Source organism: Chrysochloris asiatica, unplaced genomic scaffold, assembly GCF_000296735.1.
Source record: "Chrysochloris asiatica unplaced genomic scaffold, ChrAsi1.0 scaffold00006, whole genome shotgun sequence".
In the NCBI taxonomy this organism is placed as follows: domain Eukaryota; kingdom Metazoa; phylum Chordata; class Mammalia; order Afrosoricida; family Chrysochloridae; genus Chrysochloris; species Chrysochloris asiatica.
The window spans coordinates 5,088,210-5,104,350 of NW_006408524.1; the positions used below are offsets into that span (position 1 = coordinate 5,088,210).

At 43.3% G+C, this 16,141-nt stretch overlaps 1 protein-coding gene across 1 annotated transcript in view; it reads left to right on the forward strand.

Annotated features, from left to right (window-relative positions):
• The window catches only part of GLI3 (GLI family zinc finger 3), a 414,242-nt gene that overhangs the window by 131,699 nt on the left and 266,402 nt on the right, over positions 1-16,141 (forward strand). The window contains exon 2 of the mRNA XM_006832110.1: positions 1,986-2,228. Within this exon, the coding sequence (XP_006832173.1) occupies positions 1,986-2,228 (243 nt within the window). The remainder of the gene's footprint in view (positions 1-1,985; positions 2,229-16,141) is intronic.

Sequence of the window (16,141 nt, forward strand, 5' to 3'; positions counted from 1 at the left end):
CTGGTAGTTTCGAACTGCTGACCTTGCGGTTCACAGCCCGATTCGTAACCACTACGCTGCCAGAGCTCCTTTAGAGTTATGTAAATTTGCCCTCACTTGGAAAAGAGTGAACCAATCGTACTTGAACAAATCCTTTATCATAATCACCTTCACCTGTTGCACATACAGCTTTTGGAACATAGAACAAACAAGGGTTTTCTTGCATTAACTCAAAACCCAAACCTGCTGCCATTGAGTTGATCCTGACTCGTGGTGACTCTGTAAGATGAGGTAGAACTGCCCCTTACGGTTGGTTTCCAAGGCTGTGACTCTTTTTGGAAGCAGAATTACACATATGTCTCCCAGAGGGTGGCTAGTGGGTTCAAACCACCAACCTTCTCGTGTTAACCCCGAAACTCAAGCCCATTGCCATTGAATCTGTTTTAACTCATAATGACCCGGTAGGAAAGAGTGGGACTGCCCCACATGGTTTTTCTAGTTGTAAATCTTTACAGAATCAAAGTACCATGTCTTTCTTCCATGGAGTGGTTGGTGGGTTTGAACTGAGGACCTTATAGTTAGTAGCTGAGCGTTTTACCCACTGCACCACTTGGACTGCTTCTTGCTCTGAAATAAGACTTTATAAGAATCATATGGAGTCTGGTGTGGTGCTATAAGGTAAGTACTCGACTGCTGCTTATGAGTTCAAATCCACCAGCTGTTCCTTGGAAACTATACAGGGTCACTATGCGTCAGAACGGGCTCCATGGTACTTAACAACAACAGCAGAAATTAGATGCACCAGTTGTGACTTAACTACAAATTTGACTTCAAGACACACTCATTTGTAACCCAGGACTGCCTGTACTTAGCTTATTTTATGTTTGAATTGTCCACTTGTTGTAGATTCAGCTAGCCAGTCTGGCTTAATTTTATGCGTTCTCTGCTTCCGTTATATAGAACGATCATCCAAGCACGTTTGCATGGGAAGTTCTTACAGATCAAAAGGAACTGAAGCGCTGTTTGGGATACCAAATATGAGGGGCTTCCAAATTTCATTCCTTTGTAATTCCATGTGGAATGTGACATGCTGTTCCTTACTTGTGTGAAGGAATATGGTGGCCACCAAAGCATGTATGCCTATATAATTGGCTACCGTCTTCTGCCACAGAACCTTTTCATAATTGGACTTGCAGTCACATACGGATTTTTACTTTGGGTTTCAGCTCTCTGGGACCATCTCCCATGGGGCACTGGAGTTTTTTTCATTGACACCTTTATCCCTGTACCAAATGGGGTTTCTGTCTCATTTCTGATTCAGGGAAACTACTCAGTGAGTTAAAGAATGAACTTGAAAAGCAAAAACAAACTTCTGAATCCTTTCCTTCTAACAAGTCATCCTCTGAGGAACAGAGAAACCACGCTGCCTAGAGCCGCCCAGAGCATCCGTGGGTGGCTGGACTTGTCCCTGTCCCATTGGCCCTTTCCTCTAGCATAGAATGGGAAGCTGGATCCTCCCTTTCCAGACCTTGTTGTTGTTGTTAAGTGCATTCGAGTCGGTTCCCACTCATAGCGACCCTGAATAGCGTTTCTGAGGAGTGGCTGGTGAGTTTGAACTGCCGATTTTACAGTCCAGTGCATTATCCCACAGCACCACACCAGGAGTAACATTCTGTATTGCATGGGACCTGCAGGATAATTGGCAAGTTCATGATTAACAGCTCACAGGCAAATCCATCTGTAAGCTGGTGACGATAATGTGCTGACCCCACATCTCGACCTAATAGGCTCATTTCCTGCTCCCCTTTGTCGTCCAATTTGTAGTTTGGACCCTTAGTCATATGCAGTCGTGTCTTACAAATATCCCATCACAGTGTAGTTTTTGAACTTGCCATGAATGAGAAATAGACTTTTTTCTGGTGGAGGGGTTTAGAGGGAGCCCTAATTTATCACTAGTTGCTCCTTAATGTGGATCACAGTGTCTTTCCTTGTTCTTCACTCTCTAGAGGATGAAAGTCCTGGGCAGACCTATCACAGAGAGAGAAGGAACGCAATCACCATGCAGCCACAGAATGTCCAGGGGCTCAGCAAAATCAGCGAAGAACCTTCCACATCCAGTGACGAGAGGGCCTCACTGATCAAGAAGGAGATCCATGGGTCCATCCCACACCTGGCCGAGCCCTCCGTCCCTTACCGTGGGACAGTATTTACCATGGACCCTCGGAATGGGTACATGGAGCCTCACTACCGTAAGTGCTTAATGCCAGGCAGTGGGGATGGTGCGGTGTGTATGTGTGTGCAAATGTGTACATGGTTCATGAATTATTTATCTGGTTTACATTAAACAACAAACAAAATGTTTCATTTACTTTCCACATTTCTTCTTAGTTCTCCGACCTTCTCAAAGAATGGCATTTCGCTAAATCGTTTAAGCAACTTTAGGCCTCATTGGGACAGCCTTTGGAGAGATGGTCCATTTGGGACTAATCTGCATGGGATTTTTCTGGGAACTGGAACCAGATTTGTTCTACCCAGGTAGATGCTGCAGGAGGTAAACTGGTTGATGGCAGGAAGTTATTTGAGTGGCTGTATCCTGGGAGGTCGGTAACAGCATCTCCCCATTTGTAATGACTTTTGTGTAATTGTTGAGGAGGAACAAACCTCTTTGAACAAATCAGTGATAAACTCCACACTGCTAGCCTCTAACCAGTATACTAGAAACTTTCAAAGCTCTTTCTCCAGCACTAATACAACTTCAGAAATGAACTAAGATGACTGACCCGTGAGCACAAATATATGCTGGTTTTCTCCAAAGACAGAATATAATGAAAAGTAATATGAAAAGTAAAAGAGTGGAATTGATTTCTGGCCTGTTTTTAGTTAAAAACTCTTAATTCTCTGGTGGAGTAATGAAGTTCATATTGAAGTACCAAAGCTTGCATTTCCTGATTACAGATTTATCACCTAGCCAGGATACAGACTTGCCATTTAACCTTGGAGGCTCCAATTCCAGATGATCCATTGGGCTCCAGAAAGGGGGACTGGTTTGTGTTTCCCTTTTTCCACATCATTCAGAAATTTTAGTGTGTGAAGGCAAAAGGTCATTAGCCAGATGACTGATTAGTGAGGACAGCTGATTAGTGCATGTTTTTTTGCTCAAGAAAGTGCCCAGGATAAAAGCTAATTTCATCCCTTCATTAGTTGCCTTGCAGCAAAGGGGAATGTTCACTCAACAGGGTGCAGATCAAAGAGCCTCACACAACCTTAAGTCTCTGCAACTGCTTTTTTTCTCCCCCACAACCAGATTATATTGTTGAAAAAGATGGAAGATACATTTTTTTTTTTTAAGTGGAGAGATTTTTTTTTTTTTTTTTTTTTTTTAAGTGGTCAGAAGCAGGGAGGGAAAAGGTTTTGTGAACTCTTCTTAAGCTTTATATAAAAGGCTACAATTTCATCTGTAAAAACATCTCTGTTTCGAAAGTTCTCTTGCTGGAGTTGTTGTTCCTACAGATAGAGGAACTAAGAAGAGATGTAGTTGTACGTTCTGTTCCTTTCCCTTGTTAAAGGCTTATTTTGTTCTTTTTTATTTCTGTTTTCTTTTAGACATGAAGGTTTAAAATAGTATTGGTAGGATTTTTCTCTAAGAGTACTTCTGAGTTTACTACTTTGTGTTGTTATTTGTGGGTCTGTATTAAATATCTGAGCAGAAAATGTGTGGGACATTTTCTTGAAACTCCCAAATATTGTGCTTATTTAAAAAAATCTAGACTATTAGCCATAAGCTCTTTGTATTGATTTGTCCTTGTGTGTGAAAACAAACCTTTCCCACCTCATATTTATGTTTTATTTTCCTGCTCTGATGCCAGTTAGTGAGGTATTTACTTAGGTCAGCTGACGAGTACTTCTTTTTTGACTGAAGAAAATAGGCAGATCATCATTAACTTTCCCTCCACGCCATTCAACTTGCCGCTTGTTTGCTTGGTTGGTTTGCTTCTAACGGTTTCCCCATTGAATCCTCTGTGCACTGTTGAAGTGGCTGGCCTCCTCCATACCTGGAACTGTCTATCATCCCTTGTCTGCTTGTGTGTGACCCTGAGGGATTATTAACAACACTGGATATTGTAGAACATCAAGTGGGACTTGGATTCATTCACTGTCATTCTGTTTGGGGAGCATGCCACCAATGAGATGGTTCTTCTTCAGATTTTTCCACTGTATTATGTAAATCAGTGTGAAAACTGATGTGATCATTTACTTAGGGATGACATTTTGACCCACCACCCCAACTTATTCTCTAAATTAGTCATAAATAACTGATAGCGTTTCATAGATCACATGGACAGGGAGACCTGGAGGTTATTGGCTCAGGTCTCCAGGGATGTGGATTTCAGCTTTGGCTTCACCACTTAGTAGCTGTGTGACCTTGGCCAAGTATGTTAAACCCTCAGAGGATCATTGCCTAATGGTTGGATGGGGTTGATAATATGACGGCCTACTCCCTAGTGTTGTGGTGAGATTTAAATGAGGCAGTGCAAATGAAGTATTTAATACAATATGTGGCATGTAATTAAGTTCCTCACAATTACATTAAGGTGGTTCTTCTTTCTGCCTCATCTTCCTCCACCTTTTTTTTTTTTTTTCCCTTTTTCTTTTTCCTCCTCTTCCTGTTCTTCCTTCCTTCTCATCCTTCTGTTTATTCTTTTCTGTCCTCATCAATTGTAAGTGATTAGTTCACTGCTCAGACCAAGTCAGATTTGTACGTGTTACTGTTTGGTTCTCTGGTAACGTAGTGGTTATGAATTGGGCTGCTAATCTCAAGGTCAGCAGTTCAAAATTACCAGCCATTACACGAGAGAAAGATGAGGCTTTCTGCTCCTGTAAAGATTTACAACCTTGGAAAATTTATAACCCAGGGTCACTATGAGTCGGAACCGACTCCACAGCACACCACCACCACTACTGTTTGGTTCAGTACAAACTGCTTTTCTTTGCCAGGCCCATCTCCCTCTCCCCTCAGCTCATTTTGGAGTCCTGGTGTGGCACTGTGGGTTAATGCGCCAGACTGCAAAGCCATTTGAACTGCAAGGTCAGCAATTCAAATCTTGTCACTCCTTGGAAACACTAGGAAAGGAAACACCATACACAGTTGCTGTGTCAGAATTGACTGGATGGCATTTAACAGCAACAAACAAAATATTAATTAGGGAGGAAGAAGGTTGTAAACCTTAGGAAAAGAATTGGTGTAGTTAGAACTGTGTCTTAGGACCTTCCGAATATAATTCTTTCTCACTGAATGCTTGTTGTTGTTGTTGTTATGTGCCGTGGAGTTGGTTCTGACTCATAGTGACCCTGTACAGGGTTTCTGAGGCTGTAAATCTTTACGGGAGCAGAAAGCCTCATCTTTCTCCTGCGAAACAGCTGTAGTTTCGAACTGCTGACCTGTGGTTCGCAGCCCGATTCGTAACCACTACACTACCTGCTTAGCATATTAAATTCTTATTAGAAAATGTTTTATGTAATTCAAATACAGACAATACATGCTTAACAAAAGACACACTAGCATTTATTCATAGAAATAATTTAGAGATGCTTCAAACTGAACTTCAAAGTGTAAGGATAAGATAGGATAATTTTCTTTTTATAAGCCTTGTTGGATTGTTTAATTTTCTACCAGTATATCAATTATTTTTAAAATGTAAACATATGCACAACAAAACATTTGCAATTTTGACTTTTTTTATGTGTACAGTTTAGTGGTATTATATCCACCATCTAATCACAAGTATTTTTTTAGGTAGTTTGTAGTACAATCTGTCTGTTTTATGTGGATATAATCATTTAAATAAAGTTAATGGAGTCCTAGTGTGGCGCTGTGTGTTAATGCGCTGGACTGCAAAGATGGTTTGAAACGCAAGGTCGGCGGTTCAAGCTCACCAGCTTGAACTGAGTCAGAATCGACTCGATGGCACTTAACAACAATAACAATGCCGATTTGATTATCAAGAACATGTTTAGTATATGAAAGAAATGTTCTTTTTAATTTTGATCAAGTTTGTTCTTTGGGGATAAAGCTTGTATCAGCCCTGTGACGCTGTGAAAAACACAAGTTCATGGCTGGCCTTTATTTATTAGCTCAGGGCTCTGAAACATCTCAGAAAGCCATCCCTTCCAGCTGTTTGCTGATTCTACTGGAGTAACACGAAGACTCCCTTTCTCCAGTGTAGCTGGGTGTGTAAAGACAACACTGCCTTCGTTTCTCTGTGGTTGGAAAATGTGGACTTTTCAAGATGTCTAATTTGTGCTTCTATATATACTAACTTTGTATTTTGAAAATGTGGGCAGGCTTCCTGGAAGTCCGGAAAAGGGAAAATCGTTCTTTTTCCCCCAGAAGGACATCTGTAACATTTCTGTTGAAGAAGATTTTGTGATATTGAATAGGCAGTGTTGCATCTTCACAAATTTTACTTAGGCAGGAGAGCAAGTGTTTTAGGTTTTGTGAGTTTGGCTTCAGAAAAGAAGAGAAATCTAGGGACAGCGGGCACCTTGAATGTTTGTAATGTATGTTTGCAATACGGGGGACATGAAAGAGTACTCTCTTAGGAAGGGTGGTTGTGGATGGACTATATGTCAGGCAAGAAAGGAGCCGGTCAAGTCATGTGGTTCAGACCTGTCGTGGTGTTGACAGGTTTGCTGCTGCTGGACATCTAACACTTTATAATTTGGCAGAGAGGGTCAGGATTTGGGGGGGGGGGCTTGAGCTCCTTGTATCCAAGTCAGATTAAGAACCCCATGTCTACTGCCCAAAGCTTTCTCAGCAATTTGACTCTGCTCCTGCTCCAGCTGTAGCCAGCTATTTCAAACCATCATCCCCCTGCCCCTGCCTTCATTTACTGTCGTGCATTTTCTTTTATAAACTCACAGAGGCAGGTGACATAATAGTTAAAAGTATTCGTGTACCGAGACTGACAGTTAACTTTTATACTCTTCCTTGTTACAGAAAACATGTGTTTCGTGGTCTCCCGTTTTACGGCGAAGAGGCCCGTTTTCGTAACGATTCCTACAGGGATTGTTGTGTGGAGTTTGTAGATTTACTGGTTATGTCATAGCCCCTGCTGGCTTTATAAAGGCTTAGAAAGATGCCTCCTTGTCTAAAATGTCAGGTTTCCTTTGCAGTTGTGTGCCTGCTGCTGTCCTTCTGCCCCCTACTGCTCCCAGCAGTGATTCCTCATGGAAAATATGATTCATTGCTCCATGCAAATGTTTTGATTGAAAACATACCAGTGGTATTCTTCCTTATGTTTCCCAGCTCAGATGACAGAGCTATTAGTTGCTAATTAGCAAAACCTGAAGAAGTTGCTTAAAGAAAAGAAACTGAATTTTTAATTGGCTTGCATCTATTTTCTGAGGAAAGCTGTTGTGTTAAGCACTAAAAGAATGCGTGGAAGATTCCTCCCCTACCTGTCTGTTTTTATATTAGGTGACTTCCCACACCCCTTAGAAATACACCTTCTGAGCGTATGGAGGAGAAGATATGTAGTTTACATATTTAATAGGTGCATCTGCTAGCAGGTTTCTTGCCGTTGGAGTGTCGTCTTGAGACTGGGAAAAACAAAATGCCTCCCAGGCACAAGTGAGCAGTTTGCAGGTGACCAGGCTGCAGAGCCAATGACAGCTCCCTGCATCCCCAGTTCTAGTCTCAGCTTGCCTGCCTGTCTTCTATCCCTTAGAGAACAACTGATGAGCCAGCCACAATTATTATTACTTTTGGTCCTCCTTAGGAAATTAGATTGTGTAGCCAGAAGACTGATGTTGGGTCATACTCTAGGGGCTTGGATGGGTATCTTGCTTCCTTAGTCATAGTCCTGAATGGCCGGGGAGCTGGTGTAAGGGGATCCAAACCAATAGATGAAGCTGTGCAGAACTTGTGTTTGTGAGCTTAAGGACAACCTCCTGTCTATTTTCGTTCTTCTCTTAGAAATCCAATATGACAACCTGGCTTTTCTTTCACAAGCCAGAGGTGATGTTTTAAGTCTAGAAACAAGTCTCTTTTATGGATTTTTAAGGAGCTACATTGCAGGGTACCTGAAAAACTCATTTTTGTTAGCTACCCTTGAGTGTGGAGTCCTGGTGTGGCACTGTGGGTTAATGCGCCAGACTGCAAAACCATTTGAACTGCAAGGTCGGTGGTTCAAGCTCACCAGCTGCTCCTCGGAAGCTCTATACAGGGTCACTATGGGTCAGAATTGACTCGACGGCACTTAACAACAACAACCCTTGAGTGTGGCATTGTGGGATAAAGCACTGGACCACAAGGTCAGCGGTCCAAACTTAACATCCACTCCTTGGAAACATTTCATAGGATCTCTATGAGTTGGAACCTAGTCCACGTCAGTTGACAATAACCACCATCATTGAGTGCAGGACCCTGATAGGACAGTGGGTAATGTGGCTTTGGCTGCTAACTACAAAGTCAGCAGTTTGAATCCACTTCCCATTGTGTGGGAGAAAGATGAGGCTTCCCATAAAGGCTTACAGCTGTGGAAAGCCTATACAACAGGGTTGCTGTGAGTCAGAACCGACTCAGTGGCACACAACCACCACAGAGTGTTGGCAGCTCCACGCACAACAGAACAAAACTCCGCCTGGCCACGCCCCTTCCCCACGCTCCACTTTCATTACTTGACTGATTTTCGGAAGTAGACCCCCAGTCCTTTCTAGTTCATTGTAGTCTGGAAGCTTCAAGGCTGAAACCTGATCAACATTAAAGCAGCACACACACCTTCACTGACATATCTGTGGAGGCGGCTGCCACTAGGTCAGTTGACTGGGAATCAAACGCAGGTTTCTTGCATTGTTGTTGTTAGGTGCCATAGAGTTGGTGCCGACCCATAGCGACCTTATGCACAGCAGAACGAAACACTGCCCGATCCTGGGCCAACCTCACTACTGTTGCCACGCTTGAGTCCATCGATGCTGCCACTTGGCCAATCCATCTCATTGGGGGTCTTCCTCTTTTTCTCTGACCCTCCACCTTATCAAACATGAAATCCTTCTCCAGCAACATGTTCCTCCTGACAGTATGTCTGAAGTATGAGAGACGAAGTTTGGCCATTTTGGCCTTCAAGGAGCATTCTAGCTGCACTTGTTCCAAAACCAATCTATTGGTTCTTTTGGCAGCCCATGGCACTTTCAATATTTTTCTCCAACAGCATAACTCAAAGGCATCAATTCTACTACAGTCTTCCTTATTCACTGTCCAGCTTTCGCATGCATATGAGGTTCTTGAATATTACCATGGCTTGGGTCTTGCATAAAAGGGGAGAATTGTACTACTGAAACAACAAAGCGTCAGTTGTTTTTTAGTGCTGGCAAGTCTCTACTGACTCATAGCGACTCTATATAGAGTTTCTGAAAAGCTATTGGTGGGTTTGAACTGCCGACCTTTCAGTTAGCAGCCCAGTGTTTATCTTACGGCACCACACCAGGACTCTTCAGTAGGAACTTAAGAACGAAACCCAAACCCAGTGTTATCAAGTTGATTCTGACTCATAGCAACCCTGTATAGAGTTTCTGAGACTGATCTCTGTGGGAGTAGACAGGCTTATCTTTCTCCCTCGGACTGACTGTTGGGTTTGAACTGCTGATCTTGCAGTTAAGCAGCTCAACTGTTGCAGATTTTAGCAAAAGAGCCTGCCTACTCTGGAGCCTGATGTGACTGTGTTTAGTGCTACATGGTTTCGGGGGACAGTGAGTGAGACTGGCAGCCAATGGTAGGAGAGACACTGGAGCCTTTGGGAAAACTCATTCTTGTTCTTATTTGGGGGTGCAGATTCATTGGGGTGTTTCATTCTGTTGTGCATAGGGTCGCCGTGAGTTGGAGACAATTCAGCAGCACCTGAAAACAACAGCAATTCATTGGGTAGGTGGGGAGCACGTAGACGCTTGAAGACTGTCCAAGTGAGGAATAGAAAAAGGTCATGTTTTCTAGAGAGAATCTTTGAGCCTGCCTGGCATGCTCAGGCCCCAGCACAGGGCCCCGCCTATTCTCCTGCTTCTGCCCACCAGCCCAGAACGCTTGTCTTAGCAGATCCAGCTCACTGTGATCCCTGTTTAGGCTGTGGCCATTCCCTTGTTGCCTTTGCTCCTGCAACCGTTCTTTGCTTTCCTCCTTGCCTTCAATTTTAGCTTATTTTACCTGTTTAAAAATCTTTGAAAGTCTCCTTGAAAGGTTACCTTGGACACCAAATAGACAGAATTTTCACCTTCATTAAACAAGTCACTACTTTATTGTCTTATTTAGGTAATTGTCTTATTAGGCACACTTGCCTAATTGATGGTTAATGTACTTGCTAGGAACACAAAGTTTGGAGGTTCATGTTCTCAGAGGTGCCTCAAAAGAAAGACCTGGGGATACACTTGAGAAAAATCAGCCACTGAGAACCCTGCAGAGAGGGCACAGCTCTACCCTGGCATACCTGGGGTTACCCTGTGTTACGCTCAACTTGACAGCAACTGGTTTTGGTTTTGTATTAATGTCTTTTAAAATAATGTGATTTGTTCCGGTCCAGTACTTAGTTTTTGTACGCACCAGAATTCCTGAGGCAACACTGGGTTTGCTCATTGTTTAGTCTTAGGGCAGAGAAGGTGGGAACTGCCAACTGTCTGTTCGTTGTCACACCTGAGGTGGTGTCTAGAGTCAGCCCATCCAGGTAGCTACTAGGCAGTTTGAAGAAACTTTGATTTGTCTCCTGCTTCCCAATGACACATTGTATGCAGCGTAATTACCCAGTTCTTCCTGAAGCAGGCAAGTTACCATGTTTATAGAGCAGCATGCATTTTTCAATAGGGTACATTTTAAAAATATGAACATGTTTGCTTCTGCATACAGGACTTTAAAATTGCTAGGATTCTCATAGGAGATGGATTGGCGTATTTTGGAGGAAATTGGTGATTTATTCATAGACCTGGCTGAGGATCCTGCTTTGACATCCGTCTTAAACCTAGCAGATAGGGATTTTTCCCATAGATAGGTGAGTGTGAGGGTTTTTATTTGCCCTTTTCTAAATTTCAGTGATTTGTCTTCAGTTAGCTCGAGGTAATTCACGATGCTGGTGACATCTCAGTCTGTTAGTGTTTACACGTGTGTTCATTCCATGTTTCTGGGATTAGGAATCTAGTTGTTTAGGTTACACTTACTGTTTTTCCGTTTCTAATTTGGCACTCAGCTAACAAAAGTGATGTTGGTTTGTTTTTAATTGTTTTTTTTCTCCATCTCTCCATTGTATTCATTTCTTTTTTCCCTCCTTAAGTTAAGCATGAGAAACCCAGCAACCCCTGCCCTTCCATAGCCATCAGCTCACAGCTTTTGGTCCCATTCGCTATTAGAGGCAACATTATCCTTCGCTCTTCTCCTTTTTCTTGTATAATTAAAGAATGCTACCTTTGATGTCTCTGGAAAACGGCTTCTCCTGTCCTGCTTTAGCTTTCTTGATCTTGTACCTATAAATTTGTGCTGTGCCTGAATACTCCTTCCTGAAAGAGCATGATTTTCTCCCTTTGTGTCTTTCATAGTTTGGTTTAACATAGAGTAACCCGTTTGGCATTTTATTGCTCTGTCTTTCCTATATTCTGACATAGTTTGGATTCTCATAGAAGTCTTTGAAAAGTATCCATCTTTCATCGATTCTTGTCGCATTTAAATTTGGTAATTTTGAATCTCCCTTAAAATAATTTTTTCTTGTCTCCCTTGTGTCTTCCCTTTTCTGCTGAGGGTGGGGATGCAACAGTCTACGCTTTCCATTAATCCTAGTTCTTGATGAGTTTCTTCTTGTTAAGAGTAAAACTATTAACGATTCTGTGGGATGCATTCGGGTATTTCTTTTTCTGTTCATGCTATCATTCATTTATTGAACATGCACTCATTGTATGTCTCCTAAGCACTAAGCAATGTTGAACACAATGGGCCTAGTCCGTGTCTCTCCTGAGCTTCAGGCTCCTGGACCTAGAGACAAGTGGTTGGTTCTGTGCCACTGAGTCAGTTCCAACTCATAGTGAACCCTGTGTAGGTTTCCAAGGCTGTAAATCTTTATAGGAGCAGAAAACCTCATCTTTCTTCTGTGGAGTGACCGTGGTAGAGTTGAACGGCTGACCTTGCAAATAGCAGCCTAGTTCATAATCCACTACTCTACCAGGGTTTCTTAGGGATGTGTCCATGTAAGTAGAGGTACGAGAGGAGTGTACGAGTTAAAGACAGCTGAGGTAAATACTGTTGTATACACAATCATGAGTAGACACACAGGCTGAATGGGTGTGGAAGAGAGAGAGAGGGTTTGACATGGGTTACTTACCTTTACTATAAATATATCCATGAATATAATAGAACATACAAGGTCCAGACATTATCAAACACCTTGAGGGAGTGAGTTGTTGGGCCTAGGGACTTAAGTCCATAGTCTTGGGGGACACCTTGGTCACTTGGCATAACAGTTCACTAACTCAGAGTTCTACATCTGCTCTGGTGAGAAGCGACCGGGATCTTAAAAGCTCATGAGCGACCTTCTGAGGGGCACGTATTGGTCTGCAGGAAAGAAGAATGGTGAAAATTGAAGATGCTTGGAAACAGGTGGTCCAGTGGACTAATGGACTGTGTGGATATCAGTCTCCATGACCCTGATGGTTGCTATCTATTATTACCAACTGCTCTGAAAGGGATCACATTAGAAGGTCCTGGATAAAGTGGGAGAAAATGTGGAACGAAACTCAAAAGTCACACACAAAAAAGACCAGACTTACTGGTCAGACAGAGACTGGTGGGCCCCTGAGACTATGGCCCATGGTCACCCTTCAGGTGTAGTTTTGAACTCACTCCCGTGGCTCAGTTGTTGGTCAAGCAATAGGTAGATATACAGAGGGGGCAATACTCATGAAGTATACACGCCATAGACTGGTTAGCCATTGGAGATGAAAAGAGCAATATTTACCCAAGAGCAAAGTTCAGAAGGGTTAGGAAAGAAGGAGAAATGGATACAGGAAACACTACTAGTGAGGAAATGGGAAACACTGTGTTATATTGTGAAGATTGTAATTGAGATGAAACGCAGTGTATGATTTGTTGCATGTAAAACTGAGATGTGCTGTGTAAACCTTCATTCAATTCACAATAAAAAAGTCAACACAAAGTCAGCCATACCTGGAGCAGATAGAGGCCAGAAGGCTTCCTAGAGGACAAAGTGACATCGGAACTAAAGCTTATTACAGAGAAGTGACAAGAGGAATCTAGGCTGAGGGGAACGTTTGCAAAGAGCTCTGGTAGCGTAGTGGTTATGAATCAGGCTGCGAACCTCAAGATCAGCAGTTCAAAACTACCAGCTGTCCGCAGGAGAAAGATGAGGCTTTCTGCTCATGTAAAGGTTTACAGCCTCAGAAACGCTGTACAGGGTCGCGATGAGTCGGAACTGACTCCACGGCACATAACAACAACAACAACAAAGGTGGAAGAAAGCTTTATCATTTCTAAAGAATTGAGAAACATCCCTGTGGTTGGAAGGCACGATTCAAAAGGGGCTCCAGGATTCACGTGTTTCGAGAGCCACATAAGTTATTGTCCAGTTGATTCCAACTCACGGGGACCCCATGTGTGTCAGAGCAGAACTATACGTCATAGGTTTTTTCCCCCGAGGTACATCACCAGGCCTGTCTTCCGTCAGGTGCCTCGGGGAACCTGGGACCTCCAAGTGTTCAGTTAGCAGTCCAGCAAGTGGTTTGCCCCGTTTGAGAGCAGTGGTGCTGTTCTTTTTCTGAATCTCTGATACCCAAGACTTGTTTCATGCTGTAACAGACCTTTTGGAACTATTTCCCCTGTTACTGACTGGGATACTCTTTGTCACATAGAGTTCAACTCCCACTCTTCCTTAGGATTTGCTGATGTGTAGTTCCGTCTCAGTCCCTCACTGAACTCTGCCCAGCTGCAGTCTCATTGGTCTCCATGTATGTGTTTCTGTTTCTTTCTTGTCCAGGCAGGCGAGTTTTCCCCAAAGACAACAAAATCCATTTCTTCTTCTGAAACGTCTGTCGTAGGTAACCCTGGTAACCTGAATATCCAGATCTCCATCTCTAAATGCTGAGCATCAAGAACTGAATTTGCTTTGATTTCAAACGAATTACGAGTGTCTTGTGTTAAAGCACATTTTAACTTCTAAAGCTAATATTCACAGTTGGGTGGTGGTAATGGGTGAGTTGGGGGAACCTTGAGTTTCATTTTTTTGGGAGACTCCCAAATCTGCTCACACTGGTCAAGCTCAAGAAATTGTGCCAAGGTGTCATGGAGAGCTTGCAGATAGGGGCCAGAAATAACGCTGGGAAATCCAGTAGCTCAGATTGCCAGGGAAAACGAAGAACAAAGCCCTTCATTGGCTGAGGAAGCCCCCCACTCCAGCCTGAACTGAAGAGTCTGAGGGGAGATGGTGGGGCCCAGGAGAACCTTGTGTCTTCCCCATGGGAGGGCCGCAGGCTAATCAGCAGCATTGTGAGACCGCTCTAGGAAGCTGGGTGTTTACCTGGAGCACTGAGGGACCCCAATCTGCATCCTGATTGTGCCCTGGGTACAATAAAAGAAGGAGGAGCCTGTTCCCTTGGTAATTTAGCTTGTAGCCAATAGGTGTGTGTCCGGAGTGTTAAGAAACACCACCTATTCTCTTGGTTTGCTTTCCTTGAATACCGGCTGCTCTGAAATTTGACAGGATTTTACATTTCCTTTCCCTGATTTTTCTTTTAAATAAGGACTGTCATGGTAGTTCTCCCGGGTCCTGAGCCTGCTGGGATCTGTGACCTTCTGTGACAAGCAGTCTGGGATTCCTACCCTGACTCCAGACAGGACAAAAGGGGTTGGCCCTTTTGCTGAAATGTACAATATATATGCCTGTGGATGCATCTTCATGCAGCCTCCATCTTTATTATTGTTGGTTGCCACTGTGATCCATAGTGTTTTCATTGGCTGCTTTTCAGAAGAAACCCATCAGAAAAGCATCAGGGCACCACTCAAGCCTCTACTGGGTAGACTGCGCTTAATGGAATGGAACCCAGCTCTCCTACATGAAAGGCGAGAATTCTATCACAGAATCACCACAGCCGCCATTTGTAATGATAACACTGGAATGAGAGGTTTTACATGTCTGTGTGTCTAACACATTGCCACAAATTTATAATCCCGGGAGGCAGGCAGTGACCAGTCGAGGCTCCTGAGGACCTTTCATGACTCCAGTACTTCTTTCTCATCACATCCTTCATGTGACCGGTTTCAAGCCTTACTTCATCGGGTGCAAGCTGAATGGTGTTTGTACTTAATTGAAATATTCCAACTCTAGTGATTCCATATAGGGTTTCCGAGGAGCAGCTAGTGAGTTTGAACTGCTGACCTGTGGTTTGAGATCCAGTGCTGATCTTACAGCTCCACATGTCAGCTTTTACTAAAAGAGTGATTCCCTAACTTTCAGGAGCCTCTGGTGGAATTAGATACACAGCCAACAAACATGTTGGGAGAAACTGCCTAGTGAAATGGCACATGGAGAAGTCTGAGGAAAATAAAACAGAGGGATGTGCTGGAGAGAGACTAGGGCTGGGGAAGGCCACACTTAGGAGCTGTCCTTCACCTGAGACAAAGATGACAAAAAGCAGTGATATTGGACTGCTAACTGCAAGGTTTACAGTTCAGACCCACCAGCCTCTTCTTGGAAACCTTGCATAGGGTCAATTGGAGTTAGAAATGACTTCATGGCACTTAACCGCAACAACAACACAGCTAAATTAAAGCACTCTGATGGTACAGCAGCTAAGCGCCAGACAGCGAATGGAAAGGTCTGTGGTTTGAATCTACCAGCTGCTCCCTGGGAGAAAGATGTGGGCCCCTTGGAGACCCATGGGGCCGTTCTGCTCCACTACATGGAGGTCATTGTGACCAATTTCAAGAAGAAGAATATGAAGGGGCTTAAGGAGGCTGCTTTAGCTTCTCTACGCTGGAGAGCAAGTTTCAGAGTCTCCTCTGACATCCATTTTGACCTTTTCCTTCTTTCTTGGCTTCTTAATGACTTTTTGCTCTCTTCATGTATGATGTTCTTGATGTCATCCCACAACTCTTCTGGTCTTCGGTCTTTAGTGTTTAATGCAT